The sequence below is a fragment of the Alosa pseudoharengus genome, unplaced genomic scaffold (assembly GCF_046254945.1).
Source record: "Alosa pseudoharengus isolate Yale_2024_CS ecotype anadromous, Long Island Sound unplaced genomic scaffold, YU_APseudo_1.1 YU_APseudo_1.1_scf_1, whole genome shotgun sequence".
In the NCBI taxonomy this organism is placed as follows: Eukaryota; Metazoa; Chordata; class Actinopteri; order Clupeiformes; family Clupeidae; genus Alosa; species Alosa pseudoharengus.
Genome location: NW_027468564.1, coordinates 30,962,960 through 30,976,594, shown reverse-complemented (window position 1 = coordinate 30,976,594; position 13,635 = coordinate 30,962,960). Strand labels below are relative to the sequence as shown.

General features: G+C 44.2%; 1 protein-coding gene across 1 annotated transcript in view; it reads left to right on the top strand.

Moving 5' to 3' along the window:
- LOC143125167 (long-chain fatty acid transport protein 1-like) overlaps positions 1-13,360 on the top strand; it is a 28,011-nt gene extending 14,651 nt beyond the window's left edge. Inside the window, exons 5-13 of the mRNA XM_076286572.1 lie at positions 2,341-2,410; positions 4,829-4,920; positions 5,589-5,698; positions 6,287-6,496; positions 6,819-6,945; positions 8,212-8,349; positions 8,786-8,950; positions 10,050-10,196; positions 10,477-13,360. Coding sequence (XP_076142687.1) covers positions 2,341-2,410; positions 4,829-4,920; positions 5,589-5,698; positions 6,287-6,496; positions 6,819-6,945; positions 8,212-8,349; positions 8,786-8,950; positions 10,050-10,196; positions 10,477-10,634 — 1,217 coding nt within the window. The 3' untranslated portion in view covers positions 10,635-13,360. The remainder of the gene's footprint in view (positions 1-2,340; positions 2,411-4,828; positions 4,921-5,588; positions 5,699-6,286; positions 6,497-6,818; positions 6,946-8,211; positions 8,350-8,785; positions 8,951-10,049; positions 10,197-10,476) is intronic.
- Positions 13,361-13,635: the final 275 nt, after the last annotated feature.

Sequence of the window (13,635 nt, the reverse complement as noted above, 5' to 3'; positions counted from 1 at the left end):
GTGTGTCTGTGTTGTGTGTCTGTGTGTTGTGTGTGTGTGTCTGTGTGTGTGTGTGGTGTGTGTGTGTGGTGTGTGTGTGTGTGGTGTGTGTGTGTGTTGTGTGTGTGTGTCTGTGTGTTGTGTGTGTGTGTGTGTGGTGTGTGTCTGTGTTGTGTGTCTGTGTGTTGTGTGTCTGTGTGTTGTGTGTCTGTGTGTTGTGTGTCTGTGTGTTGTGTGTCTGTGTGGTGTGTGTCTGTGTGTTGTGTGTCTGTGTGTTGTGTGTCTGTGTGTTGTGTGTCTGTGTGGTGTGTGTCTGTGTGTTGTGTGTCTGTGTGTTGTGTGTCTGTGTGTTGTGTGTCTGTGTGGTGTGTGTCTGTGTGGTGTGTGTGTGTGGTGTGTGTCTGTGTGTTGTGTGTCTGTGTGTTGTGTGTCTGTGTGTTGTGTGTCTGTGTGTTGTGTGTCTGTGTGGTGTGTGTCTGTGTGTTGTGTGTCTGTGTGTTGTGTGTCTGTGTGTTGTGTGTCTGTGTGGTGTGTGTCTGTGTGGTGTGTGTGTGTGGTGTGTGTCTGTGTGTTGTGTGTCTGTGTGGTGTGTGTCTGTGTGTTGTGTGTCTGTGTGTTGTGTGTCTGTGTGTTGTGTGTCTGTGTGGTGTGTGTCTGTGTGGTGTGTGTCTGTGTGTTGTGTGTTGTGTGTCTGTGTGGTGTGTGTCTGTGTGGTGTGTGTCTGTGTGTGTGTGAGCGTGTGTGCGTGTGTGCGCTATCTAGTGTGTAGTGAAGAATCCAACAGCAATAGGCTGACTCTGTGATGATTCAGGGCAGGGTGACCTTACTGGAAAAAAAACAACACCACACACACACACATACAAACACAAGGCAGTCTGACCGGACTGACTAGTCACACTGTGCAGTGTGTGTGTTTTTGGCGCTTTTCATGCATGTGAGAGAAAGAAAGAAAGAAAGAAAGAAAGGCTGACATACACACATATGGGCCACTGATGGAAACAGGAAAATATTTGGCATTCCATTTGTGTGTCTGTGCAACTGGATGTTGTAACAGGTGGCTGAAGATGCATACTATTGGACACATGGTTAAGACTAATTTTAAACGGTGTACTGTATGTGTGTGAGTGCGCGAGCGTTTGCACGCATGTGTGGGTGTCTGTGTGTGACATAGCCTGCTGATATAGCTTGCTAGTTGAGATGACTTATCTATGTGTGCGTACACAGAAGGACTTTTTACTGATTATTATCTTCCTCAGTATGATGTTTAACTACGACCTTTTTTATACACTGCCGGGAGAGCACTGTGGCCATACCATAAACGGGTCCAAGTGCCCAGGGGGACACAGGTTTGAGTCTGACCTGGTTTTATTTCTCGATTCCCACCCCATCTCCCTCTCCCACTTACTTCCTGTCTCACTCTTCACTGTCCTAAACGAGTAAGGGTAAGAAAAAACACATAAAATATACTTATACATATAAAAAACTGCACTGCCAATAATAACTAAAACGACAAAAGCCCAGGTAGCGGTGCTTCGCCAACATGAGAATAGTTCAGAACCGTTGTTAGGAAGTCTATTTTGTGACTTTTTGGGAGCTATAGGTTAACTGGTGTTACGAGTTCTGCTTCCTGTATGCAAAGTTAATGGTGGGGGTGTCAGACTGGGTTATTGCGCACACACACACACACACAGAAGAGACATTTTATCTTATCTATCTCTGGGGAAGACGGTAAATAAGCTAACTTTTCGAAAAGTTGGTGTGTTCCTTTAATATCAGTATAGTTTCAGTTGTGTTCATGGTTACCGTTAACACAGGTCTTTTGGCATGTTCCTTTAATATCGTTATAGTTTCAGTTGTGTTCATGGTTATCGCTAACACAGGTATTTTGGCTTAGCAGGTGGACTCCCTGACCCCAGCATGATGGCACCAGTATGTCTATAACCCAAATAAACTAAGCGGAAAACAAAAGACCAGAGCATGATAAAGATATTATGTCTCTCTCTCTCTCTGTATGTCTCTCTCTTTCTCTCTCTCTCTCTCTCTCTTGCCCTCTGTCCTATAAAGTAAAAAGTGGAGGCCAGGAGACATGTTTAAAGTCTCTGGTGGAAACTAGAACGGTGGTAAGAGTTCACATTCTTCCAACAGCAGCCAGACAGTTCAGGGACAAAGGGTGTGTGAAGGAGACATTTTCTTTTTTTTTTCCCCTGTGATATGTCAGTAGATTTACAAATGTTGGAAATCAAAATGTTGTTGGAAATGGAGAGTTATTTAAAAGTCTCTCTCTCTCGCTCTCGCTCTCGCTCTCTCTCTCTCTCTCGCTCTCTCTCTCTCTCTCTTTCTTTCCTTCTATTCACCTTTCAGACAGACTCTTCTATATCTACACATCTGGAACCACTGGGCTACCCAAAGCCGCCATCGTGGTACACAGCAGGTGAGCTGACGACAGGAGACGCTCGCACACGGCCACCAGTGGGCTCCCTCTGTTAGTGCCCGAACATGACACCATGTCCATGCGCCCATGTAGTCCACAATAGGATGGTGCACTGACGTCTGAGATGTTCTCTCTGTTTACCTCAGAAAGGTTTGGCTACACTCAGGAAAGAGGGAAGTGGGTCTTTGTGTAGGTCACTTCTCATACAGAAGACCTTATAATTAGCTGTGTGTGAGCGGATGTGGTTGGGCTGGTTTGACTGAAACGGTTAATGTGTATATTGTTCATTTAAAGGTAGTAGCAAAGTCCTTTTAGGGAAGTCCCTCCACTCGGCGGCCATATTGCAATGCATTTTTGGCACTTATCGGGCAGAACTGCGCGTGCGCAAAGCTTCACGATACCAACCTCGCTCCAGCTGCGAGATCACAACACATGATTGGCACGATGTATTCACAACATACCACATGATTGGCATGATACTGTATATTCACATGTGAACTTTTGGCGGCGGAAGCGTTGTAGACGACTGCCATGTTTGTGTTACAAACTAGCACCATATATTTCTATGGGAGATTCTTTGAGTGCTGTGTCTCATTAGATAGTCTCTGGTAGTCTCTGATAAATCTTTTAGCTGTCCATATCGTGTGTGCCTTCCAAATAAAATTGTGAATAAAAGCTAAAAATATTGACACTCAAAAAACTGAAACTGACACTTACCTTGAAAAGAGCTTTATTTCAACCCAGTGGTGTAATCTACATGATACGCGGGACTATGCAGTATACTCACTTAAAAAGCATCACCATCTCAGTATACCAACTTAAAATAGACAAGGATACGTCTATTTTACGTCTACGTCTTAAAATAGACAAGGATAGTATACCCACTACAGCTAACTACTACATCACAGTATAACCACTACAGCCAACTAGACTACACCACTATTCCAACCCATCAACAGTTGGCTTCCAGAGCACTGTATGTGATTGGTGGTGATATCAAATTACCTTTTGTCTGGGGCAAGTTCAAAGTCGAAGCAACGTTTTGGACCATTCTGCTACGGTTTCCTGACTGAGCGACATGTTGGGTCAACGCGTTTTTGAGAGAGTTTTCTCTCATTTGGTGGCTGAAAATTTGGAAAGAAAGCAAACAATGGCCTTCTCGGCTGCGTTTGCGCAAAGAAGTGTTCAACGCACCACTGAGTTGAGTTGAATCAAATGCTTTGCAACGCCTCGTCCGACTTGAACTCCACAGTTGAGGTTCCCGCCTTTAACTCTATCCCGACAGGGCCAAAATAGGCCAAAAATGACTCCTTTGATATTTCATTCTGCTGTGGGTGACCTAAGCATATCTCAAAGAAACCATCCATTTTCTCTTGAAGCCAGATAGTTAGGCTACACAAATATATGTTTGACATGACAATTATGTATTATTTATATATGCTAATTAGCATAAATTAGCATAACATTTGCATATTCCGGGCACATTTTTTGAGTTTGTGAAGCTCTACAGCTTCAACACAGCATGTTATAAAAAAAGTGAAATAGTAGAAAGTTGCATTTACCTGTTGGCTAAATAAATACCAAGTTTGGTAGCAATTGGGTAAAAGGAACTTTAAATAACTAATTTTGAAATTATGTATACAGTCGAGCCTAAATACCAATATATAGTTTTATTATCAAAATTAGTTGCAATCTTACAATTTCATCTCATACATATTATTTTGGTTAATAATCACGTTTTTTTTTGGTCAATGTGTAATAATCATGTTAACACAGTTTAGACTGTTAAAACAGATGTACAGTTAAAATGACCCAACAGAGTCAGTGTTGCTGAAAATGACCCAGATACCTCCCACACGGAGTTACACTACAGATTTGGCCCCTACCCTCTCACACCACACAGTTTCATATCACTAGACAACATGGGCGTATGTATTTTAAAAACAGATGAAAAGTATATCATTACTACCACTGAACCTCGGTCGATTGTCATTACTCGCCATGTTGAAATATCGCGATCGGCGCTTGACAACCAATCACAAAATATAAAATCTAACCAATAGCAAAAATTCAACACATATCCAAGGAAAACCCATTTATTTGATTGGCTTAGACACTCATTGACATACAAAGACGTTTTCGCGGGATTTCAGTGAAGAAAAATGATACTTTTATTCATTTCCGTCATCAGTGCGTACGTACTGATTTCTCTATGGGCTGTCGGGAAAGAGTTAAGGCTTGGGGACAAGACATGGGCATCCTGGACAGCCTTTGTAATGACTGACTCAAGTCTACAGGGCATGATCAAGTGGACTTGGTGAATGTGTTTCCAGACGGTGTTGTTGAGTCTTTCTAATTGTGTGTGTGGTCTTGAGAAGAGGAAGATTCTAGAGTGTTCCCTGTCTGTGTGTTTTCCAGGTACTTCCGCATCGCTGCTTTCGGGTACCACTCTTTCGGCATGCGGTCAGATGACATCATCTACAACTGCCTGCCGCTCTACCACTCAGCAGGTGTGTGGAGAACACACAGACACACACACACACATACACACACACACACACACACACACACACACAGACACACACACAGACACACACACACACACACACAGACACAGAGACACACAGACACACACACATACACACACACACACACGCATGCACGCACACACACACACACACACACACCACACTAATACACTAATACTGCTTGTTTTGTCCTTATCTGTATGCTCTCAGTGAACACTCTTCCTTTTTCACCCTCATAGGACCCTTTCCTCTTTTTCCCTTTTCCCCTATCTCTCTCTCTCTCTCTCTCTCTCTCTCTCTCTCTCTCCTTCTCTCTCTCTCTCTCTCTCTCTCTCTCTCTCTCTCTCTCTCTCTCTCTCTCTCTCTCTCTCTCTCTCTCTCTCGAGCATTTCGCTTCTCTTTTTTTATTTGAGGCACAAAGGACTGTCTGTCTGCCTGTTGCGATATCCTGCATCTGAGTCACTTAATTTACATTTCAGACTTTTTTTAAGAAAAAGAGCAGTATCACATATCATGGCTGCTGCATCAGGAATGCAAATTGCCCAATGAGGTCTCCATCTATCTTTGGTTGCCCAGGTAACATCACAAGGGGTGGGGCTGTAGCACCAGCTGACCAATGAAATTGCTTCTTCTTACCATTGGTGTCCTAGGTAACATCATGGGGGTGGGGCAGTGCCTGCTGCATGGACTCACAGTTGTGGTGAAGAAGAAGTTCTCCGCCAGCCGCTTCTGGGACGACTGCATCAAGTACAACTGCACAGTGAGTCTGTCAGCCAATTATACAAGCCCATCAAAGAGGGTGGTGGGTTTGGTGACCAATCACTGGCCTGGATAGAAGATGGTCCGTTTTCAGGGAAATTAGCAGGTTCCCTGTACTGATTGGTCGGACTCATCATCACTGACACTATTATATTATGTATTTATGTCCAGTAGGTGGCACTGCGTGACCACTTTTTTCCTCAGTCCCCAAGTGGAATACATCCTCTGTATGTTTTGTTCACAGATTAAAACAAACAAAAATCCATCTTTTCTTACTCACAATTACCACATACATCTCAAACATCTGTTCTCAGATGTAATATGTTTCTACAGGATCATGAAAAGTCAGGGAATTGTGTCATATTCGGGGCGAAGTCATGGAATATTAGGGAATTTTGTTGTAGCAGTTTATAATTACAGGGTTCCCACGAGTCATGGAATTTCTGGAATATCATGACATTTTGGAAAGTCTATTCCAGACATAGAAAGTCAGGGAATTTTATCTGTGTGTACTTCTGTCTATTTCTCTCTCTCTCTCTCTCTCTCTCTCTCTGTCTCTGTCTCTGTCTGTCTCTCTGTCTGTCCCCAGGTGGTGCAGTACATTGGTGAGATCTGTCGCTACCTCCTCTCCCAGCCAGTGCGTCCGTCGGAGGCATCCCACCGCGTGCGTCTGGCCGTGGGCAACGGCCTGCGGCCCAGCGTCTGGGAGGCCTTCACCCAGCGCTTCCGGGTCAAGCAGGTCGGAGAGTTCTACGGCGCCACGGAGTGTAACTGCAGCATCGCCAACATGGACGGAAAGGTTGGATGGGTCAAGTGGGAGGGGAAACGCATGAGAGCATTTCAGTGCAGCATCGGTTAATTGGCTAGTCGGCGAGTTAGTTAATCGCCAACTGTTTGACTAACTTCGTCAACTATTCGATTAATCGGTTTGAGTCATTTTTAATGAAATAAAACTCTTTAACATTAATTTTCTAGTTACTATTTCATGACCGTAAACAGAACATATTTGGTGTATGGACAAAACAAGGCATTTGAAGTCATTTGACGATGTGACATCATCTTGAACGAAAGGAAACGCTGACAAAGCTTTTTTTTTATGACTATTTCTTGACATGTTGTAGGTGGGGGCGTGTGGCTTCAACAGCAGGATCCTTCCCGGCGTGTACCCCATCCAGCTGGTGAAGGTCAACGAGGAGAGCATGGAGCTGGTTCGGGACAGCAGGGGACTGTGTATATCATGCAGACCAGGTGAGACACGCAACGCACAGAGCAGGTGAAACACACACAGAGCAGGTGAAACACACACAGAGCAGGTGAGACACACACAGACCAGGTGAGACATACACGGATCAGGTGAGACATACACGGATCAGGTGAGACAGACCAGGAGAGACACGCAACGAACAAAGCAGGTGAGACACGCAACGCACAGACCAGGTGAGACACACACAGACCAGGTGAGACACGCAATGCACAGACCAGGTGAGACCCGCAACGGACAGACCAGGTGAGACACACACAGACCAGGTGAGACACGCACAGACCAGGTGAGACACGCACAGACCAGGTGAGACACGCAACGCACAGAGCAGGTGAGACACGGAAAGCTGAGACTTGAGACTGAGACTTGAAAACCTGGCTAGATCTGAAATCTGTAGACAAAGTGAAACATTTTGTACCAAGTGAGATCTATGACCTATAGATCAGGTGATAACTGAGATCTGTAGACAAGGTGAGATCTATGACCTATAGATCAGGTGAGAAATGAGATCTGTAGACAAGGTGAGGTCTGAAATCTATAGACAAGGTGAGGTCTGCCGATAGATGAGGTCAGGTCCGAGAGCTGATAACTAGGGTAGATCTGAGATCTATACACCAGGTGAGACCTGATCACTGAAATCTGTAGAGCCCTGCAGACCAGGTGAGATAAGACATTGGTGTTTTAAAGCTAATAAAGAAATGTTACTGAAGAGAGTTTTTTTGTTTATGTTATTTATTTGTCTATTGATTGTGTTTTAACTATACAACTATATATACAGCGCATACAATTCTCAGACAAGCTGCCTTGATTCAGGCATGGACAGGGCCATTTGTGGGGCAGCCGTGGCCCACTGGTTAGGGCTTCGGGCTTGTAACCGAAGGGTTGCCGGTTCGATCCCCGACCCAGTAGGAAAAATGTGGGCGGGGGAAGTGGTTGAGCACTGCTCTCCCATGCCCACATCCACAGCTGAAGTGCCCTTGAGTAAAGCACCTAACCCCTCACTGCTCCCCGAGCGCCGCTGTTGCAGGCAGCTCACTGCTTCGGGTTAGTGTGTGCTTCACCTCACTATGTGTGCTGTGTATGTTTCACTAATTCACGGATTGGGATAAATGCAGAGACCAAATTTCCCTCACGGGATCAAAAGAGTATATCTATATATTTAAGTCTGGCAAATAAATCGGTCAGTCCAATGAATTGAAAAAAATGACACTAAAGGGGCTAAAGACCAATTCTTACATGGTGCTACTATAAAGGGGAGCCTGGACTGCTTGTGGGGAAGATAAATCAGCAGGACCCTCTGCGTCGCTTCGATGGCTACGCCAACCAGGATGCCACCAATAAGAAGATAGCTCACAACGTTTTCAAAAAGGGAGACGCGGCTTACCTCTCAGGTAACATGTTATTATTTACACGTGTACACATGTCATTTATTTTTCTTTCCCTTTTTAGTGCTGTATGTTCTGTTTTTTTTCCCGTCGTATTTCTCACTTTTACAGACTTTTACTAGGTTTCTCTCTCACACACACTCTTTATCCATCTTCCTCTTGCTCTATCTCTTTCTCTTTCTTTCTCTCTCTCTCATTCTCTCTCTCTATCTCTCTCCCTTCCTCTTTTGTTCTCTTTGTCTATCTCTCTCTTTCTCCCTCCCTCTCTTGCTCTATCTCTTTCTCTCTTTCTCTCTTTCTTTCTTTCTCTCTCATTCTCTCTCTCTATCTCTCTCCCTTCATCTCTTGTTCTCTTTGTCTATCTCTCTCTTTCTCCCTCCCTCTCTTGTTCTCTCTCTCTCTCTCTCCCTCCTTTCCCCCCTCCTCCTCCTCCACCCTGCAGGTGACGTGCTAGTGATGGACGACCTGGGCTACATGTACTTCCGGGACCGCAGTGGCGACACGTTCCGCTGGAAGGGCGAGAACGTCTCCACCACCGAGGTGGAGGGCACCCTGAGCGGTCTCCTGGGCCAGGCAGACGTGGCGGTGTATGGGGTGCCCGTGCCAGGTATAGAACACTCACCTATTTGCCTCCTTTATCGTCCCTTTTTACAACCATCTAAACTCAAGTGTAGTTGAGTGGATTGCACTGAATGCAATTTGGATTGGATCAGATTGTGAAATTGTACTGACCCAGATCGGAGTTTAAGTCAAATTCCTTATAAACAAGTTCCTCCCTTGGCAGCCATCTTGGTAACGCACTTTGGGCAGTTAACAGGCAGTTATTTTCCCATTCAAGTCAATAGGGACCACTGTCATATTGGCGTTACAAACTAACCCCATGAATTTCTATGGAGGATCCTTTTTTGTGCTGTGTCTCATTAGAAAGTCTCAGGCTGTTTCTCTAAGTCAAGGATCCTCCAGGATTCGTGCTTGTTCTGAGCCCTGCTGAGTCAAATCCTTCAAAGACGAGGCAAGGCTTCTTAGCGTTCGAAAAACACAATGGAACAGACTAGCAAGTGTGCAGGAAGCTGCAGGGGTGCGTTATTGAAAGTCATGCTCATGCCTACTTCTTTTTGAAAAACAATGAATGCACCACTGTCATTCTTCTAAAATTCTACATGTTTGATTAATTTGCCAGAATAAACCACAGAGCAACAACTATTAAGCAAAATTGAAGAGAAAGAGAAAAGTGCACTATTTAGCTCACAACTGCTCTCATTGGAAAAGGTTTAAATACCCTTCCTAAATGCCTTTCTCACACAATTACGGTGTAGGAGTTAAAAGTTGTCAAAATTACCTGAGCCCATATTTCATTGAGGCTACTTTACATAGTGAAAATAAGACTATGCTTACGAAGATACATAGTGAGTCGCCTTGTTTAGTACAGATTTTAAATCCACCAAAATGTGTGCACAGGATTGTGGGTGTTCCAAGCACACGTTTGCATCCTCGAAAATTCGGCAAAACAAATTACATCGGCCTTGGTAGAGTTTGGTAGACTTTGATGGATGCTTGACATTAGAACAGTGCTTCGGTGGGACATGATGATGCAACATCCTTCAAATGGTAGCCTTGAAGGATCCAATCTTGACTTTGAGAAACAGCCCCTCTGTTTAATCCGAGTCTTCTTCTCCCTGTCTGCGCCTCTCTGCGGCCCCCTGTAGGTGTGGAGGGGAAGGCCGGCATGGCGACGATTGCTGAGGCCACTGGAGGCTTTGACTGTGAGGCGTTCCTGAAGGGGGTCCAGGCTGCACTTCCCCCTTACGCCAGACCCATCTTCCTGCGTCTGTCACCGCAGGTGGACACCACAGGTTAGCAAGCCCTACCTGACTGCATAGCAATGGCACTTTTCTGATGCACGTTCAACTTTTCGTGTTTCATGTAATTGATGTCTAAAAAACTGTTTTGTCTTTTTGAATGGCCAAGGGTCTGACAGGGCCGCTTTTCTCTTGTCCTTAATGTCACAGTGCAATCAGAAAACCAAGTAATTGACACAGTGACAATCTCTCTCTCTCTCTCTCTCTGTCTGCCTCTTTTTCTCTGATTTCATTCTTCCTTCCTTCTTTGTTTCCTTCCTTGTCTCTTTCTCAGGAACCTTTAAGATCCAGAAGACACGGCTTCAGAGGGAAGGATACGACCCAAGGCACTCCGCCGACCGGATCTACTTCCTGAACAGTCGGGCAGGGCGCTACGAGGCTCTGACTGAGGACCTTTATAGCGCCATCACGGAAGGACGAGTGTGCATCTGAGGCTGTCTGCGACCCTCTGGGGTTTACAGTCGCGTAGCAAACTAGTTAGGTAGACAGATAGCCGTGTTGATGACACACAGATTGTAATGTGTATGCAGAGGCAGACAAACTGACTGACTGATAACCAATCCCACTTATACTAGGGCATGAATGGATGGATGTATAGATGGATGGATGGAGAGAGATGGTTTGATATATAGATGTGTGAATGAAGGGCCAGATGGAGATATGGATGAATTAATTAACGGATGGATGGGCAGAAAGATGGATGGATAAATGAATGAATGTAGAGAGATGGTTAGATTTATAGATGTGTGAATGAAGGGCTAGTTAGAAATATGGATGAACTAATGAATGAATGGATGGATGGATGGATAGCCGCAAGACTGACACCTAAACTGATGCATAGACCAGCATAATGTTACTGATGAACTGAGGTATGCAGCGATGGGTTAGCCGACACAAATCCACAGGTCAGGATGGCTTGACTGACAAATCTCATCATAAATACATACATATGAAGAGGTAGACGGACATGTTGACAAGTAAACTGACTAGAATAGCTGGATGAAGACTATCAGTTGGACAGACTGGTAGATAAACTCTAAAACACGCACACACAGAGAGAGAGAGAGAGACAAGAGTGTCTGCTTATTCCTGTCTGTGTGGCAGGGCTGTTTTTGCTATCTAGGGTGTTCTGTGTGATTGTGTTTGTGTGTAGTGGAGGCATTATGGAGGTGGGGGTGTGGGGTGGATGTATATCACCAGCACAGTCTGCTCACCAATCACCAGCCCCCGCATCCCCCCGCCCCCGTCTGCCACCGCAAAGTAGACGGCTCCACCAAAAGCCCCACCGGCTGTTAAGGAAGCGCTGTTCTCAGGTCTCTGGGAATCCATACTGTGAAGACATTTTTTTTTTGTCTGTTGAACCGTGCAGCCCGGATAACGGCTGACTCCGAGTCTGATCTAACCCTGATCCGGCGGGTCTGTGAGCTGAGAGTTAGCTGCTATCTGGGCGGATAATACACATAGGAGGATGTGTGTTGGTAGGTGAGTTAGTCAGATGTAGCCATTGGACGAGATGTTCATGAAGTAGTGCTGTGTCACTGCTATTTCAGTTTCTTTATTTTATTATTCTATTATTACTCTATTAGTGCCGTGTAGTTGTTTTACTTTATTTTAATTAATGCCGTGTCATTGTTATTTGACTTTTTTAATATTTTATTTTTGTTAGCTTTCCATTGGCACTGAAACTCAACAAACACTAGGCACTTCAGAGGTAACTGTGATTAGCTGTCAATGATCCTGGTGTTTATTTAAGATTATCATAAGATACATCTGACCATTTTATGCTGAGTCAGATTAATGAACAAACAAACAAGCAAACAAAAACACTGGAAAAAAAACTGAGGTGAAAGCCAAAGTGAAACTCCATTCCCAACTGCATTCTATCTTCTAAAAGCTATCTGGACTGCTCTTCTATTGTTAGCTTAGCTCATTGTTACTCACTGGTTAGCATGCTACTTAGCAACAGGAGCGTCTGCCACTGTGGGTGACATGACGGCAAACGCTATAGACCTCGCCTACAAAAAATGCTACCATCTACCATTGCTACCATTGTCCATATATGGAGATCCCGGTATCTTGAGATTTTTCCTATGGAAAAATAACATGGGGATTTGAAATTCACACCTGTTAAACTCTTGCGGGGACAACAAAATTGGAAATGCACACGTTTTGCTCTAAACACTTTTGTCCTCTGCCTTCAAGGAGATACTTTGTTGGTGTCATTATCATGGTTTTTTGTGATCTCTGGTATGTGAAGGCGCCACAGTTGGATTTGCTACCCCAGAGCTGCAATTAGTGTGCCGCTTTCACATACCAGCTGATCACAATATCAACTTGAAGGTAGAGGACAAAAATGTGTGTTCAGGAAAACGTCTGCATTTCAGACTTTTTCGTCCCGACGAGAGTTTAACAGGTGCGATAATTCAAAATACCCATGTTATTTTCCAATAGGAAAATTAGCCAGATACTGGATCTCAAAGATGGCAGCTCTTTTGTAGTCAAACTTCAGAAGTCTATGCCCTAGGTGTCTGACTACTAATGTGTTTAAGCAAAAACACTCATATTGATATGCTGTATCTGTAGGTCAAAGGTGAAAGATTGTCTAGTGGTCTGTGAGTTTGAAGGGAAAGACTTAATCACAGATAGGGCAGGACTGAATTGGATGTAAACCTCAAGCTGATCTATGCTGACTAAGATGTTACTGTATTAATGGTTGATTTGGTGTGTGTGTGTGTGTGTGTATATCGAGATAATGCATGTGTTTATACGTGTATGAGAGAGCTAGAGAAAGATGTGATTTCAAAAAGCAAAAGTAAAACACACATAATGTATCTCATCACAATAAGCTCCACCCATGTCATTTGATGCTGCTGGATGAACCAATCATGACGTCTTTGAACCACACTCCGGTCCGAGTAAGAAAAAAAAAAACACTACACACTTTGAACAAAAGAATATACAACTATGCCTTTAACACGCTATGACAAACCCATAAGTGCCTGACTGTAAATACTGACAAAGTAGTGAATCATTTCTGCCTGATCTGGCGGGCGGACTCTAAAGCACCTAACCCTTGAACTGAGACTCCGTTGATCAGAGGTTGATCTGTTTGTACTCCATTGAGGAATTGGAATAAATGACAAAACAAGGAAACCATTGAGCGCTGTGTTGGTGTGAGCTTATTTATTTTCTGTGTGTTGTTTCTACCATGCAAAAGACCTGGGGGGTATTCCAAGTATGTGGTTTAGTGACAAACCTGGGTAAGTTGACTCAGAGTAAGGGGTAAACCTCCTAATAGAAGCGCTGTATGGCTTCATTCTCCTAACAAAACAGCACCATATGGTTCTTATTGTAGGAGGTTTACCACTTACTCTGAGTTAACTTACCCAGGTTTGTCACTAAACCACGTACTTGGAATACCCCCCTGCTGACT